Raw genomic sequence first — 18,829 nt, 5'->3', positions numbered from 1 at the left:
TGTCTGGTTTTCGCTCATAAGTTAAAGACCAGCTGATAAACTAACATTTAAAACTCTGTCAACAAAATATTTACAAAATTGGCAACAGAAGACTACAAAAGGAAATGGAGGTTGCGTCATAAATTATATAAAAAGGCTTTGGTCTGTTTGTACAATCAGGAATGGTTAATTCAGACATGTATAGATGCAAACCTCAAAAGGCTTTAAGGCCCTGCGCTACTATGCATTGTTGCAGTGAAAGGTTTTAGTGGGACAGAATAAAGTAAAACTCTTAACTACAACTATAACAAAGAACTTGTACCCAATTGAATGAAATTACTTGAAGATGTGTATAAAACACACATAGAATATTCAGAGAAATATAAATGAAATTAACTTTATTATAGAAATTGTGTCCGGGAGACTGCTAGGGAAGACCAATACTTACATTTCGACATAACAAACTGAATTATATCGAAGACACAATCTACAGTTTTTAGCTACCAATTGTTTTTTTTTCACCTCTTTTTTTAGCGGTTAATGCTTTCCATTTACAATGATTCTGCCAGAAAGCTTTGGAAAAGAAAAGAACAGAGAAATGGGCTTCTCGTACCCAGCTGGTACCTGCTGGTCCAGCTCTGCCTTTGAATGATACAAACTTGTTTCACCAGAGTCCACATTCTGTACACAGACCGGGAGAGCTTCTTGATATACGTTGACAAAAACTATTAATGGCAGAAAATTTTTCACAAATGATCTTCTTTTCAGCAGAAGCAAGGAACAACTCAGTTTCACAGTCCATCCACGGTGTTGTATTTTCATTATGACATACAACTGGCCATATACAAATACACCAAAAATGACATAAGTTGGAAACGGAGAACAGAGATATCCCCCCCCCCCCCATTAAGGATGTTACACCGGGCACTTTACAGAAGTCCTTTCTCTTTTTTTCTTTTTCAAGTCTTTGCCTCCAAAGAATGATAGAGACTGGCACAATCCCAGTACAAAATAGTGTCTTTTAGAGTCTATTTTCTCTTGTCTGTAATTAAATACTGCTGGACAGCCTCTTCGATTCAAGACAATATCCGAGGAGTCACACGTTGACGGTAGTCGTGTCTCTACTGTAGCCTGGGCCAGTACTGGGACATGTCTGCTTCACTGCCTGGCACTTGGACAGGAACAGATACTCCAGGAGAGATGAGACCTGACACAACAAACACAGAGCGGTAGATCAGTTCAGGCACCATGTATGCCTACTCATTTTTGCAAATGGTGATTCATAATGTCTTGGATGTTTGTTTATTTTGCCTTGACCCCGTTTCTCTGCTTACCTGTTGAGTTGCCTCCTGAGCCTGCCATTGACTGGCTGTTCATATGTGCCTGCATATGAGGAGGGGTGTACGTGTCGTAGCTCCGCCCGTTGACTGATGGACTGGTGGGCAGCATGCAGGAGTAGGAGGTCTGGCTGGGCACAGGAGCCTGGGGGGGGGGGGGTGAACAGCACACATGACAGTCAGATTCACCTGTCACCTAGCAGCATCTCATATCTATGGTCCCAACAACGAAGGGATGGGCCACACTAAGCCATGGGAACGTAAATAATGCACTATCATATTTAGTTTACAAATTCAACATAGTATTTACTACAGCATTGCCAGTTCTTAGCATTCACTTGTGACGTGTATGTGTATTTTGTATAGGTTTACATTTATTGTGGTAAATAACTTGGATGCAATGCAAAGTCATTAGAAAAAAACACCAAAAATGCTACATTTATTATTGGATCTGACGGTGATGTACTTACTTGCATAGGCAGGTTGTTGGCCATGGTGAAGCTTGGCATAGGTGGCAGGGCACTGTATGTGTTTGTAAGGGCTGTGTCTGGTCTTCCCAACATGGATCCTGATGAGAACGATACTGCAGGGGTAGGATATATACATTTATTTTAGAGACCAGTCAGCACCTGATTGCCATTTGCAACATTGATTTGCAGGAACATAGAATGGATTGAGTGGCACTCCTATCACCCACATTTGTACACATTTTTGTTTTACATGCTGATTAGGCTACAGTTCTAAAAATCCCATACATGGATCCTACAAGAATAGATGAAGGTGGAATGCACATGATGTAATAAGACGTTTTGTTAAAGATAAAGATCACTGACTCCAACCTGGTGTCGTGGGCTGCGGGATGGGCTGGTAGACACTGGTGCTGAAACTGCTGCTGATCGGGATGTGACTGGAGGAGTTACTGGCTTGCCGCCTTTGATTCCGGAGTTTCTCCTCTCTCCTCCACTTTGCCCTTCTATTTGAAAACCACACCTGAAACCACATTCATGTTTCAATGGTGAGTGTTGGACGGGTCACTTCTTTGAATGTGATTACAATGTCCCTAAATCCAAGGTGATGTTAATAGGCAGAAGGAGAGGTCACTGAACCTGTATTCTGGCCTCTGGGAGGTCAATTTTTGCAGCAAGTCTTTCCCTTGCGAAAACATCTGGATAGTGAGTTCTTTCAAACTCTGAAAAAAATAAATACATGATTTAGAACTAGAATGGAAGTAATCAAATGTGATATACATCAAATATGCCTACAAAAGCATTCAGACTATTACAGTTGTGGGGGAAAAAAAATCTAATTTGCAGTGAAACCGTTCAAAGTACGCCAATGAAAACAGCAATCTGTGGTAATGTTCCAAATGAATAGGCCTAGTTATGAGTCAGTCTTGATGCCTTAATTATGCTTAAAATATACTAATTTAGTACCACCAGCTCATTAATGAGATTACTTTGGCCGACAGTTGGACGAGAACATGTGACAGTGGCGGTATAATTTACCTTTCTCAAGGGCTTCTATCTGTTCTTGTGTGAACGAAGTGCGGTTCCTTTGCAATTTTCTTTTCAGCTGAAGTCTCATTTGGGTCTCATCCGAGTCTTCTCCATTCGAACTTATTGAGTTAGTGTTCTCACCTCCGCCGTCTGACGGTGGGCAACCATCTGAAAAATAAATAATAAATCAATCAATTCAAACTATCACTCTTTGTTCAGCTTTCATGCATAGCAAGAGGTGCACCTATTGTTAGCGCAATTATTTCATTTTCTTGCATTGGAGTTTCTTTTGCGTCGCATAGAGTTTAATGAGGCCTGTGAGGATATGCCCAAAACCCGCCTGTGCCTAAAACAATATTTTATAATATATGAAATGTTGAGACTTGTTGCGTTCTCTGCTTCTTCCAAATGATATTGACTGGTATTGACAATTTATTGTGTTATTTTGACCAGATATTATTAGTTACATCAGCCTATAGAAAATGGCGATAGAATGTTGTGGGAAATAATTATTTTTGGCTTAGATCTTTAATGACCATGTAGCAATACTTCTCGTGATGAAATATAAGACAACATGGTAGAACCTATTTAGATTCCAGGAAATGCTTTAAAATCCAAACTTTCCTTTTTAAAATGTCCACATGGGCGTTTGTACACCCGTTGAAATAAACCACAACACTTGAATTAAACACGTTTTTCACGACCACACGATACCAGGAGAGTAAGGGGAACTATTAAATTAATGTTCTGTGAAGGGGTTGGCAAACTTTCATGGGTAGAATTTTGAGGACACAATTGGAGGCCACAAACGGATTCTCTCGAGGCTCGCAGTGCCCCTCATTGTATGGAGGATTCCAGTCAACAGACTTCTCAGCTCAGTATGTTAACCCTTATGCACTGCTATCATTAATCACTGTCTCCTAGGATGCCCTGTTGAACGCCAGTTCAGATTTATGGCTTCTTTAGGCCATGGAAAAAGAGAAAGAAAAAAATGCACACATTGAATTTAGACATCTCTATGCTCAGACAGTGTTTGTTACATAAAGGCGACAGAGAAACCAACTGTGAGTTGAGGGGCCTCAGTCAGTGGCGTTGTTAGACACTTTATTCAGCATACTTTTGATCCATGACATTATGCCTACGTAGCAAACGTTATACCTATTTATGTAGGCCTAGATACATCTGCTTTGGCAGTTTATTGTGTGACTGATTACCATTTCACAGTTCGTGTTTGTTTTTTCTACATGCACGGGCAGGTTGCTCAGTATACCTATTCTTAAGCCGTATTGGTATGCTCAATAATATAGGTGCGGATATGTTTGAACGACTATATATTAGCAGAGACCCATCATCATATGTGGGTAGCTTTGTTCACTCTGCTCCGAAGTTATGCCGATGCTTGTCTGACAGATGTGTTGTCTCAAAACCAAATGCATTATTCAGAACAAGGTGTTTTATTACATTATTATAAACATACGCGAAGATTAAAGTTATCCCCTTTAAATGTCCCTGTTGTGTCCAAAAAGAAAGATTATCAGTGACCGGTGCGCTATGGTTTTGGAGCTAATCCGTCAACAAAAAAAAAAGAGTGAATGTGCGTTCTATTATCCCTCAGTCAGACCAACTGTCGCTAGATTTTGGGATTTGTTTTCATTAATAAAAGGCGCTGGGAAATAAAACCATTCCTTAGTATCATGTGTCGCAATCAGTCAGGCGTAAAACAAGCCAAAAGATAGAGAACCAACTGCGGCATCTTTCAGCAATAGAAACTAAAAACATTCTGGGACCCCCTGAAAGAGAAAGTGTCTAAAACCCATAGACAGCTTTAGCCCTCTATAAAGAAAAAAAGATAAGAAAAACTGTCACGTTGATCTCTAAAAACACGAAATCGCAAGCGAGAGCTTTCACCCTCTCCTTATGAAAGAGTTGTCTCTCTTTGGGCCCTGTCACTCCGATGAATCCACTATTTTATTCACTGTTGCGTGGCGTTTATCAGATTGAGACCATATTTCTCCCCCTCTGAGACCTCACCCTGCCGTATGCTTCCGGAGTAATGGATTCTTAATTTCCCTGAAATCGCACTCCATGGAAGTATAGACACTTATGGCAGAACATAAGTGAACATACGATGTTGGTATAGCTGGCTGAGGTGTTCACACAAACATTTTGGGAATATTTTGAATAGACAGGATAACAGAGATACATTCAAAGTACAAACAACAACAGCAGAAGCACTTCTTATCATCGCTATTATTATATAACAGCCTTGATAGTCTATAATTAGAGAATTATGATACTATTATACTTAATTTTTATTTCACCTTTATTTAACTAGGTAATTCAGTTAAGAACAAATTCTTATTTACAATGACGGCCGAACGGGCAACAGTGGGTTAATTGCCTTGCTCAGGGGCAGAACGACGGATTTTTACCTTGTCAGCTCTGGGATTCGATCCAGCAAACTTTCGGTTACAGGCCTAACGCTCTAACCCCCCACAAAAAAATAAATAAATAATAATAATACTTAATAATAATAATAATTTCTATAAAAAAATATGTGTTACTATTGGCACTTGGTCACCTTTCAACTTAATGTATTTATTTGTTGGGGATTCCTCATTCGAGACAGGTGTAGTTAACAACAACAAAGAAACGCAGATATTATAAACGACAAAAAAAACTGTTATTTGTATTTCAATAGTGTCCATCCTTTATTGTTTTAGTTCTCTTAAAACTGACGTGTCTAATTGGCAAGTGGTGCCATATCGTGTCCATGGGTCTCCCGTGGAACATTTCTACAGCTGTCTCCTCAAACTAGACGCTTATTCATGTCGCCTTAATGAGAAACAAAACGTTCTCTAATGAGCAATTACATAGCGACAGAACTGTTCCCATAACAAATTCTTGAGTGTGACAGAAACATCCTTTGTACAGATAGGCCTACCGCACACTGCTTCACATTTGTTCCTCTTAAAGCAGTTTGGATGGGGAAAATATGGACTCATTGACGAACTCCTCCAGAAATAGGCCTAGAGTATGGGCCTAGAAATGCATCAATCGTTCAGACTAAATCGTACAGACTAAATTGTGAAATGACAACCTTATTGTAAAAAATAAAACTGTCGAAAAACATACCGAGAATTTGCAAGTTAATAATTGAGTCGAATCATACCAAGTAGCCTAATCTTTGAATCATTTTCGGGGCATGGCACAGGCCTATTTAACAGCAGATGAATTTCAGTTCCATGCATTGGTCAAATAAGACTAATAAAGCCGATGCATTAGGGACAAACAACATCAGCTGAACTTTGATATCCTCTAAGATTTTCCACAAAAAAGTATATTCCCCTGCTACTTTCAATAATGTAGCCTAATAAGGTTGTAACAATAAAATAAAAAGGAAATATTATTTTGTTAATTTTTTAGTAATAATAATAATGATGGTAATATTAGGCCTGATATGATGATATACGACAACAACGACAACAATAATCATTTTAAAAAACCTTGATTTTCCTACCTGTGTTGGGCTGTCCTGGCACTGAGGTTCCGGGGTACCAGCCCGGCCGGGTTCCCCACGTCCCAGTCTGACCGTTCAGCATTCTCAACTTCTCATACATGCCATCTGCGCCCATCTGTTGCTTTTCGCTAGCCAGGTTGCGCAGTACTCTGTTTATCGATGACACCTGAAAGACAAACCCAAAATGCTTCACATTAATTAAACGCGTTTCCCTTGGTTGTGACGGAACATTGGCTTGTAAAAGTGATCTGTCACATAATTGCATGCATACCATCACATTCAAAATATGTATTTGGGTAAGAAACTCGGTATCAAAATGGGAAATAAACAAAATATCAACTAAATGTATGTCGTCAATCGCAATGCGTAATTGTTCTGAAACAGGTGCATAATCATAACCAATATTAAGGTCAGTTGTTCATTGTAATTTAACTCAGTTCATTTTTAATGAGTATAAAATGGTATGAGTAGTAACTTACACTCAATGAACTTACACTGGGTATATTATCGTTTGTGCAGACCCCCTCTGAAAGCAGTCTGTCACGAATTTCCCACGCGAAGATTGACGGGCACTCCCTCTTGTATATGGCAATTTTTCCGACCACCTCGGGAGTTGCTACTCTTGGTTTGCTACCCCCGATCGCCCTTGGTCTGATGGAGCCAGTTTCATAGTATCTGCCCAGAATCTTACTCACACAGCCGTTTGACACCTAAATAGAAAACAATAGACACAAATCACATACATTATTCAAGACTAATGTGTAATATATGTGTATACTACAAACATTGTTACGCTTACGTTTTCATTGTCCAGCACTTGGACTTTTGCATCACCATGGGTCTATAACACAAGAAATATACCTTGAATGGTATACGGTGATTTTACTTGCACTTTGTTGAAATGCATCTGATAGTGGATCTCTACTTTGGATGGATATGTGTGCAGGTTGTGTCCTAACATATCCTGGCATCACCACAAACCACAATTCGTAATTCACCATCCAAAATCAAAACTGCAACTTAAAACGATTTGAAATAACAATATTTGGTTGTGCATTTAGTTGTATGTTCCAAATACAAATCACACAAGGCAAATGTTATTCTAAAGCGTTTTACTATGCAGACGGAGAGAAGAACCCAGTGTTATCACCTGCAGAATCCTGGATATATCGCACGGCCGCGCGCCACTGTGAGCAAGCTCGACTATTTTCTGTCTGGTTGAGTCGGGCAGGGGTCTGCCGTTGACGAACACTCCGCCAAGCTGATTCACTCCGCTGTGACCTGGGCAGAGACAGGGGTTGCACTCTCTTTAGTTAAGCCACGAATCAAGAGCTGTGATTAAAAACTGCTAGGCACTTCACTACAGATGTCTCCGATGCTAGCGGTTTAGTGGTTAACTATGCACAAATAAAAGTTATCAAGCCGAAACAAGAGACTAAACTAAACGGAACGTTCAGCACCAAACATAGAATAAATCACCCTGGACTTTGCATAGTGTGTAATTATTGCCATTGTTCATTTGTCATATGTTTGAAATGCTTTCCGGATATGCACGCAATATCATTATTTTCTACAGTATTGTTCTAATCACACATGCAGAACATTGATTAGCCTCAGCGGTGTTGTATGAGCTGGACCAAAACGTATCTAGCCCACTGAGCCGAGATTTGCGCATCTTTGCAAAGCTTTAGCTCAAATAGCGAAGTGCTATTTGCTGCACAGCATTATAAAGTAGTAATTACAGTATAATGTCAACACTTCAAACAAATCATCACCTAATCCTATGTCTATCAACTTGATGTTTGTTACACTAGCCAAAACATCACAAACGCTCGTGTAAACAAGTACTTTCATGCGAGTCAATTAACAATATCCAGCTTAGGATAGCCCAGAAAACCAGACCAAACCTGAAGTGAAACGGAAAAGGAGCCTCCCTGTAGTCGCCTACGTCTGCTCTAGTTCTCCGCTCCCTTCCCTTCGAAGCCTCACGTTAAATTGACTCTAAGAGCACAGGCTCCTTAGCAATAAATAAGCTCCAAATATAGAAGAGTGGGAAAATATGATGAGCCTGGCTGACATTTGTCTTTAAAATAAAGCTAGCTGCACGTCAAGTTTGAGCTTAATTTCTAGAAATAGGCGGAAGTCGCCCTGGATCATGCATGGAAGGCTAATTGAAAAGATCAGTTGGAGCACTTGTGGCAGGCATGTCACTTTATGACACTGCTCTGCTTTTGAAAATCGCATCATCACGACAAATAGTAGCATGATAAAACGACCCTAGCTGTCTGCATTTGGATATCACTCAGACTAAATTGGACCCTACTCATTTACCCTTCAAGGGAAGCTTCATTTTATGGTAGCCAGGGGGCTGTGCGCGGGCACGAGAATGGGAGCGCGCGTCGCTCTTAATATATAAAAAGTGACATTCTTTTTTTTCAAGCAAAAAACAACAACACAGCCTATATTTACACTGTTTGTATGAGTCTGCTGGAGACTTTAGACTCCCTTGTTTTATATCTGTTTTGTTACTGTTTTCAAATACGAATTAAAAATAGGTAGGCCCTACATCAATTAAAATATTATATTAGGCCTTACAAATAGAACATTAGGCTACATGTGTTTGTGAATTTGTTGTCTACTGCCATTAGGGCTAAAGTCACAAATTCTAGCCAAAATCAGGGTGGAAATATAGGCTATTTGCTTAGGGGTAGACTGCTGTAAGAGAAAATCCATCGCTATGTCATTTTTTTAGGTTAATTCCAGGATTAGATTAAATCAATTGTGTTTGTGCATTTGATAGGTCAGCAGGGAAAAGCATATTGAAGATTTATTGGATTTGAACACGCCTCCCGTATAGTGCTCAAATAAATCCACTTGATCACTGCCACACAGAGATAATAATATAAAAGTTTCACTAGAAAGGTTAGGCCTAATTCTTTATCATTATACAATTCCCAACGGTAAGTGCTGTCGATCTCGCCGGGTGGCAATGATTATGCGCCTTGTATTCTATTGCAAGTCAATTAATAGGAAAACATATGGCGTCAATTTGGACGCTCAGTTTCATATACACCCAGGAGTTATTAGCACAAAGCCTGCAGAGCCAGCCGCGACCTTCAGACAAACTAAAGGCCTCACCGGAATCATATCTGCTCAGCATTTCGCTCAAAAGACCACCCCATATAACATCACCATCACATTAAAATATGTAACAAGACATGAATAATGGCATACGCCTATACAATCTTGATTACGGGCTAATATATAGCCTAGGCCTAATATGTTGGTAGCCAGTAGGCTAATTTAAAAGGTGAGGAACAGACACGATATGTCTGGTCTTTAGAAAAAAAATCTCGAATAAAATGAATGAGCAAAGAAAAAACTCGTGCAGTTTATTGCGTTTATTTGAAGGCCTCACTTTTCTTTTTCAAATGTGAGAGGGAATATGGGACTTCACCTCACTGCTCAATTATTTCATATGGCCTACTTATAAACTGACCTAGATTCAAATGCCTTGTTTGGTTGGAGGTCTTTCAAGTGTAGAGCGTCACATCTTCCATCTGATCCTACGTCTATAACGTAATACATTTTAGGCCTGACATGGGAATATACATGAGGTTCAAGGATAAAAGCCAAGGCAATATAATGTATTGGCATAGATATGAAAGCACACTGCAGCACAAACGTGTCGTTCAGTTAAGAGAATGAGAGGTAAGCTATTCCACACACCTTCGTTACAGATGTCATACACCTCTTGTCCAGCATTAAGAAAGAAAATATATGTATTTTATTGTCACTCTACCAACCACACAACATGATTCATTATGAATTACTGAATAACATCTCAAATATGTAAAATCTGCTCTAACGTTTATAAGGTCCAATGCATTAGGAAAAAATAACAACAACTCAACGTCTCATCAAAGCATACAATTGTAGCCCACACTGTCGTAATATAGAAGGGATAACCTCTTCATAAACATGACACATTCTCCATGAGATGAATGCAATGTCCGTTAGTGCATATAATGAACAACGTGAATTGGCATACCCCAACAGGCGTTTCTGAAATGCTATTTTATCATATCAAGAATAACCTTTCCTTCTTCCTGTGTGTGTGTGTGTGTGTGTGTGTGTGTGTGTGTGTGTGTGTGTGTGTGTGTGTGTGTGTGTGTGTGTGTGTGTGTGTGTGTGTGTGTGTGTGTGTGTGTGTGTGTGTGTGTGTGTGTGTGTGTGTGTGTGTGTGTGTGTGTGTGTGTGTGTGTGTGTGTGTGTGTGTGTGTGTGTGTGTGTGTGTGTGTGTGTGTGTGTGTGTGTCAAAACAACTGCATTGGAAGTTGTGCAATTGGCCAATAAATTAATCTAGGCCTTTACTTCCTGCTAGCCCCTTCTCTGATATGATAGTACAGTTGCAGATGTTGGGCTCTATTTGAGTTCTTACACGTACAGGTTAGTGGAAGCATACTAGTCAAAGTCCAATGACAGAATGACCACTGTGTGGAACAAAATATGAGAATCGTTTCTAATTCATAAAATGTAAACAAGCCCAAGAGCAGTGGCCTTATTCTACACAAACATGCAAACCAACATCTTTCAGCATAAATGTCATGTGCCACCTGCCTCTTTCCAGCTCAAAGTATAAGTTACTCAGAAAAAAAACACAACTTACTGTTTTGCATCATGGACGCAACGCCAGATTCCCACGTGGCCCGGTTATAGTATTCTATTAGTCATGGGAAAGGAAAGACAATGATCAGTATTGGCATGCTGATAATAATAGACTAATACAATGCAAAGGGGACATACACATCGCAGACATTGATTTGGTGCAATTAGAAAATTACGGCGGGCACTATTATTACTCATGAATGACTCAGGATGCATTAGGCTATTATCCATTCATATTTTATAATACGAGAGCATAATATCGTCTGTTGTTCTATAGGTTTTTGAATATATATATTCAGTGTTTAAACTTGCCTGGAAACAGTGTGGACTGTCCGCTTAAAACAATTTAAAGACTCTCTCATCTGCTTCTCACTAGTTAATATATTCTCCCTATGGACAAAGCAAAACATTTTATTAGTACACCTTAGCTTTCGTTTTTATAAAGTCAGACGTATTTTCCAACTCATTTCATGAGATGAATAGCATTGCAGTAATTTGAGAAAATGTTAAATATTAGCAGCTTTAACTGTATTTTAGGTGTATTGAGAGTAGGCTACATTTAATAAAGAAATACAATTAAGGAATTCTGAATAAGTGTGCATATTAAGAGGTGCAACATTGTTCAGGGCTCTTCATGTTAATATTACTTGTTATTATATTGGCCATGAACATTTCAGTCCATCTCCTTTCCATACAATTAACAACTTCAGTAATATACGTTTAGATGTCTTTAGATGTATTCGTCTAGTGACATACGCCGTCTACCTCGGTTGGGTGCTCTGGAAAGTGAAATCGGGAAGGGGGTGAAGGCTCTCCAACAAAGCCTGCAGAATTTCAACAATGGCGTCCTTTCTGCTTCTACACCAGAACCCAGAGAGTATAACTGAGGCTCCCTAACTATATACCCAGCCTCGTACTAACCGTACCAATAACTCTCAGGAATACAAAGAGCTGAAGGGAGCAACCCCCTCCCACTGCCGCCATACCCAGCACAACAACAAACCCCTCACACCGCCACAGTTACACTGCTGCTTGCCGTGACCCGGTGCCCGTATCCCTCTGCTTTTTTTATTTATTTAATTTTTATAAATTAGAAACGCAATTTATTGTTCTAAATATCTGGAGATAATTATGTTACTGGTGTTTGGTTAAGGTTTAAAAAAAATATATTCAACAGCTCAGTCGGGTGCTCAATTGGAAAAAGACAATTGCCATAAAAAAGAGCCCATTCAAAACATTTGCCGAAAAGGAGGCCACTAAAGGAAATAGTCCAAGCTTTGATTTTCTCCCTTTTTGTCAACTCCTTTTTAAACAGGAGATGGACTGTGTGTATTTACATTGTACATCCACAAATAAATAGCCTATACATCCAAGCTGTGCAGCACGTGTTATTCCTATGAATGGAGAATACTCGAAAGAAACTGTGTAAATTCAACTAAGACATTATTACAATTCACAATTAATAATCCTTTAAAAAATCATAATAATAATTACATGCGCTATTGGTTCAGTCATTGTAGATGTTTATAAGTAGATAGGTGTAGCTACAAAGAGTTCTTTGCATTTTTCTCACGCTAATTGCTTTCAAATGTAATGATGCAATGGAAAGTGTTGGAAAAGCAAAGTGAAGGGTTCTGAGTTTATATTGATATTGATGTCTAAAATAATCAAATGTTTTAAGCATGAACTTAACCCGAAAGCAGCCTACTTGTAAATATAATTATTAGTGCTCTACACCTGCATTGCTTGCTGTTTGGGGTTTTAGGCTGGGTTTCTGTACAGCACTTTGATATCAGATATCAGCTGATGTAAGAAGGGCCGTATAAATACATTTGATTTGGATTTGATTTGATTTTTACTTCACACTAAGATGAGATGATGAAAACCCAATCATTTGCTTTTTGTTCAGGTCTAGCTACAATTATATAATTTATTTGATGCAGTCCGCAAAATACAAGGGCCTCATCTGTATTTTGCCCGTTTTAACCCACAACTACTGGAATTTCAATTGAACATGCTTCTTCAGACTTGTAAGGCCTATATTATTCCCTTCGTTTATATGCAGAACAACTCCATATAGCAACAATAACATGTTACATAGCTACCATTAGACCAATAGCTACCATATTTTTTTTGTTTCAATTAGAATAAGGCAATTGGCCTATTGTACTGGAAGAGTCAAAAGCGTAATGCATATCCCAATGTTATAAATAGCCCAATCAAAATGAACCTGTAATATAAACAATGTTTTTGATGTTGATCATTGTCTGTATTTTCTTCTACTTGTTTTATCTAGAGAATGTAAAAAGTAGCCTAATACGCACTAATTCTAATCATCATCATTATTTTGGATGGAAAAATAGCTACAGGCTAAGGTTCATCTTGTACGATTTATTATGAGTGGATTTCTGAACTGTTTTCACATAGGCCTATATATCCTGCAAATGTTAAAACCACTTTACTATCTGTGTCGAGTAAGTAGGACTATTTCAATTGTAATTGAATACATGGAAAAGGTTTAGGGTTTGTGAACTTTAGGAAAAAGTTCACAGAGCATATTTTTGTTGTGATGGTGCCCGGGTGAGTCTGACTGTAATGATTCAACTTGACACCCTTGTTCATCGGATCATTGCGTCCCCATTCTCTGGACTGATTACAGGCATAACGTGACGTTTTACTCTTTCCTGTTATAAATAAGCATTAAGCTATCCGCAACCAACGACGGCATACACGCAATACCAGAGTAAGAAAGAGGCGGACTGAAATGTTACAATTAGGCTGCCACTAGTCTGTGTGCCGATGTTCCTTCATCAAAGCCGACATAACCATCACTGAAAACTTGAGCCAATCGGATTCTCTTTCTAAATTACAACAATAACTTGCAAGTTATTAACTTAATTGTAATTTGCCTTTTCAACACGTAGCCTTATTTTATGTTTCACTCTAAAATCGTGTAATGTGTAAGCTTGGTTGGGGTACGCATGGTTGGGTGAATAAATGTGTGCTGTCTGAAATGTAGGTACTAAGTGCCAAGAAATCGGAGTTTACCTTTTTGAGGCATCCTGTGTACACTGCAGCCAAAGCCCTTGTTGATAAGTCTGAGCGCAAAAGAGACGGAGCCACAGCGCTGGATAGCCCCTTCGAATAATTGTCCTTGTATATATTTTCCAAGTGATCTTGAATAGAGATTGAAATCCCTGTGAAGGAAGCAGATATTGACAATAAAATGGGATGTCAGGACTGCGCGAGACTGAAAATGTGCGCTCGTGAGAGAGAGAGAGAGAGAGAGAGAGAGAGAGAGAGAGAGAGAGAGAGAGAGAGAGAGAGAGAGAGAGAGAGAGAGAGAGAGAGAGAGAGGGGGAGAGGGTAGCGCACCTATGCTGATTGGTGATGGTACTAGTGTATTAATGTATGTGTTCCTGGTCTGTGCCTCGCCTCCACTCCTCTTCAGTGGCCCATTAGCAGTGCCTGACCTCTGTCATCATCTTCTAGCGAAACACTTCCTCCTACTTCGTGGTGCCAGAGCGGGAAACCGGGCAGAGCCAGAGCTTGCTTTTCAAACCCACTAATCACTCTGCACATGCACATTAATTTATCCTTCTCTAACACACACACACGCACACACATACACGGAATATATCCTTTAAACATGCTATTGGATGAGGGCAAGGGAGGGCAAGTGCAACTCACAGGGCTCCACGATCGTGGAACGCATACAATATTTCCTACACTAACCATGAACCTGAAGTTGCAAATGGACGTAAGGGCAGTGAACACATGCTGCGTGCCGACCTCAAACGGATCAACATGAACCATTTGCAGTCCATCTTCATTTTTTGATAGTTTAAGACTGATAATTCACTGATAAAAAACCAATAGAACACCGCTTTCACCATTTGCATAGAGTGATACGTTAACGTTGATTTATTTTAAACATCTAAAGGCTGAATTGAAAGATTCCACTTACTGAATTATTCCAGTAAGGGATTTATTAGGCGGTAGCTTTTGAAAGCTTTGCATAGCCTACAATCTTTACGCAGCAGACTAAAGGGCAGAGTGCAGTCACTGAAGCAAGCGCAAACCTGCACGTGTTGCTGTTGACTGACATCACATCTTGTAGATTTGGTTGTTTACCCCTAAATGACAAACAATATCTACCGACTAAATAAATATAATACCGAGGCTGATGATCTTTCTTAATTTTCTATGGATTAAATGATAGGCAGGACGCAGCGTCGAGGCTTCTAAAGTATAGATAACACAGGACGTAAATATAAGCAAATGTCTTTGCAGTCATGACCACACACTCGAACTACATTTGTAGAATGCCTGGCACTCCAAAGCAACCCCTCATTGCCTGCATTTTAGGTTACAATTGGAGAACCAGTCTCGGCGAGGGGTGTTCCAATCATTTGTTCAAATGGAACAGATTCCGTGTCGTGGAATAAGAAACGAGGGGGGTTGTGGCGTGGTGGGGTAAACTAAAAGAGGGGTGAAAGTGTCGCAACGCGCAGACCATAAAATTAAGTCGTGGTCGTGGATGCCGTACACTTGACTTCCTTTGAAATGTGAAAAGTGCTAAAAGTCAGAGCTCATCAATAAACTATCTTGAAACTGAATAAGAGTCCTGACAACCATTGCATTCCCAACTAAAGTACAATGCGGAGACAAACGACTCTGCCAAAGAGTTTGCATCGCAATGAAAGGGCGGATGAATGGGAGCGGGATAATGAGCTGCCGCGACCGTCATGCACTGTCATCTCTAGCCCGTGGTGAAGTTCTGAAACTTCGTTTAATACTTTCACATAACTTCCATTCCACTCCTCTAAAATCCTTGCTGTGAATTCTTATTGTTGCCTAAACACTTTGGCACACACTGTGAAAAAATAGTCCATTTATTTGAATGAAACGTTTGTTTTCTGAAGTTGGCCCATCAAAACAGGTGTGTATAGATAGCAGAGCAAGATGCTACTTTCAGTAGGTTTCATGAATTATAGGCTACTCTTTCAATGTTGCATTGATTTGAAGGTTTGTGTGTAGTAAAATATTTGTTAATAGTTAAAAGGTGGGCGTTTGAAAAGGGTATTTTATTTGAATATTTCATGAATCTTTCCGAGCATGCACCGCATAGGTCAAACATGTTATGCATGCAAATAAGCAAAACATGACTATGTCAAAGAATGTTGAAAATACCGTTATAATTGCTTTGATGCACATCTATGGACGAAAAGGCATCGTTACAAGTTTACCCTGAAACTGCAGTTGGCTGCAACAAAAGCCGTCTTTCATGTCCATAGACCCACTGAAGAACCATGCAGTGCACTGCTAACAACGTTTGCTATATTGTAATGTACAAACCCCAATTACTTCCTCTTCACTCAATGCAATGAGAAGATCCCAGATCAACCTGTTGTAACAATAGCACCAATGGATAATTGAATTATTTGGAAAGACGTAATCCGCCTTGTTCTTGTCTTGTGGTTGAGTTATCTTGTTACTTGACTGCGGATTGAATTTGTGGAAATCAACAAGTGTAAAAAAAAATACAAAAATCTCAATGTAAATCCATTCATTGGAACAACTCAGTCGACATTCACGAGTTGCAATTGCTATGTTGAAGACTATCAATTAGCCTAATGCCTTTCGGATAAACAGAAAGTACTCTCTCAAGCCATGGGAGAAGACTGTAATCTTGTCGCTCCTTTTCCCTCGGGCAAAGTGGTCTTTGACGAACGCCTAAAAAGTTTTGAACAAAAAAAAAAATCATAAGGGGAGGTCGCACTCAATACGGCTGACGTCATCCTTGGGAACACAGTGACAGAGTGGGGAGGGAGGAAAGGGGAGAGAGAGAGAGAGAGAGAGAGAGAGAGAGAGAGAGAGAGAGAGAGAGAGAGAGAGAGAGAGAGAGAGAGAGAGAGAGAGAGAGAGAGAGAGAGAGACTTTAAAATATAATATAAACCAAAGCGAATGTGTGTTGATATACCCATTGATTTACCTGAGGTTAATGAGTGGATCGGTTCTGGGAAATGTAAGATAATGAACATGAATATTATATTCAACAGCTAACTAGTAGTATGGCAATTGATCTTAGAGTATTACCGGTGACACATTATAAATTGTATCTAAGCTATACTTGACAGAAATGATCTACTGCTGAATGAATAAAAGTTGTGGAATAAAACCATGAATAACTCATTTGTGGAAGGAGGGGGGTAATACAATGTTTGCCATGGCTATACCTGGTCAGGCAATATGTGTTTATTTATTGGGATGCTGACCCATATTCAGAATTTGAAGTATAACCAAAGATTTTGTCATTTTTCAGGACATGGTTCATTGCCAGATTCTTTACTTCAAACACTTGTTAATCCTGACAGCAGGACTAACATATTCCTCGATAAATGCCACTAATTAGGGAGGTGTGGAAAGTGGCTCTCAATTTAGTCATGAGGTAAGCTTCAGTGTGCACTCACTGCCGTGTTGTTATACTCACATTATTTGACTAATTTACAAGAGCCTATCTAGGAAAATACTACGATTATATCAACTATATAACCTAATAACACACACAAATGATTTGTATTAATTGCTATTATTTATATTATTAACACTTAATCATGTTTGCATAAAAAACGGTAGTTGCATTAAATCCATAAAAGGTTACGTTTACGTCCCTTATGTCCTATAGCCTGTTTAATTAAGCAATCTTTTTGGACAACTTTCCGTACTCTAGCATCACGTGAAGACTTACCTCGGGTTCAATAAACATGCTTCCTCGGAGCTCAGTGGGAGCAATTAAGCACGGGGAAATGTGTTTGTAAACGGCTTTATTTAATAGCAAGGATCAATATATCCAAGCCACCACACCTGGAAAGCCATAGGCCTATAAAGAGTATTGGTTGACAGAGAAAGATGTATAAAGTCATACCTGATAGAAAATAAAGATCCACTTGCGTTTCCAGTCCGTGTTGATCATTAAACAGAAATAATAATGTATAGATTGTGATGTTTAGACTCCATGGTTTTCATTGTAACCTAGTGAATTGGAATTTATTTCCACGTCGAGGAGAATATGAAATGACCATGTCGCTTCTACCACAAACTTTCGACTAATATCATCCACAACTTGGCAGTTATTGTCAGTAGTGCCGCTACACGTCACCTTGGACACCACTTATCACTCCACTAACTAGGAAATCGCAGCGGGAGATATCCAAACCTACTTATTAGTGATGGGCATTCCGAGTCTCTTCAGTGAGGCGGCTCATTTGTCTCCGTACAAGCTAAAAGAGCCGTTAATTTGGCTCCAAACGGCTCTTCGTTCAGTTTCGCTTAAAAATGTAGGCTGTCCTTAAAACCATGGAACAATATCAAATATCTAATGTAACGCTTACAATATGCCTGCCATTATGTCAGATCGTGACATGTCAGTTGAAATACGTTTTTACGTGACCAAATTATTCGTCGTCTGCAAAAAAAAGAGAGAAAATGAACACATTGCAAAAATATGTGTGGACGAGAAAAGGGCTCTTTTTTTAAATATTCTGAGAACGTTTTTATAATTTATCTACAGATAGACCTAATCGTAGTCTGGAGCTCAAAAGGCAGTACTAACAATATGCAAATCAGTGAGCAAATGAATGCCTCTTTCGCAGATGTGATTCGGTTCCTGACATTCACCAAAAAGAGCCGTTCAAAAAGAGCCGTTCATTCACGAACGACCCACTTTAATAATAATAATATGAATAATAATATGAATATTATTAATACTACTATTGGGCCTACTACTATTACTACTAATCATCATCATAATAATTATAATGCTTTTT

The 18,829-nt window shown here is 39.2% G+C and overlaps 1 protein-coding gene across 16 annotated transcripts; it reads right to left on the bottom strand.

The window, feature by feature from the left end:
• Positions 1–350: 350 nt before the first annotated feature.
• On the bottom strand, positions 351–18,187 carry LOC124003551 (paired box protein Pax-6-like). Of its 16 annotated transcripts, XM_046311985.1 has the most exons (15): positions 16,359–16,713; positions 14,049–14,197; positions 11,313–11,390; positions 11,002–11,055; positions 10,062–10,085; positions 7,483–7,613; positions 7,132–7,173; positions 6,812–7,042; positions 6,333–6,498; positions 2,822–2,980; positions 2,423–2,505; positions 2,150–2,306; positions 1,787–1,899; positions 1,314–1,461; positions 351–1,186 (listed from the first exon to the last, which is right to left on the bottom strand). In XM_046311985.1, exons 4-15 carry the CDS (start codon positions 11,012–11,014, stop codon positions 1,101–1,103), a joined length of 1,353 nt encoding a protein of 450 aa, XP_046167941.1. In that variant the 5' UTR covers positions 11,015–11,055; positions 11,313–11,390; positions 14,049–14,197; positions 16,359–16,713; the 3' UTR covers positions 351–1,100. The 16 variants fall into 16 exon arrangements, with proteins under 16 accessions (XP_046167941.1, XP_046167874.1, XP_046167966.1 ...); XM_046311918.1 differs by lacking the exons at positions 11,313–11,390; positions 16,359–16,713 and adding an exon at positions 17,929–18,187; XM_046312010.1 differs by lacking the exon at positions 10,062–10,085.
• Between the last annotated feature and the right edge of the window lie 642 nt (positions 18,188–18,829).

Source organism: Oncorhynchus gorbuscha, linkage group LG02, assembly GCF_021184085.1.
Source record: "Oncorhynchus gorbuscha isolate QuinsamMale2020 ecotype Even-year linkage group LG02, OgorEven_v1.0, whole genome shotgun sequence".
Classification (NCBI taxonomy): Eukaryota; Metazoa; Chordata; class Actinopteri; order Salmoniformes; family Salmonidae; genus Oncorhynchus; species Oncorhynchus gorbuscha.
Note: the sequence above shows the minus strand (reverse complement) of the source record. Positions and strands in the feature narration are given on the sequence as shown.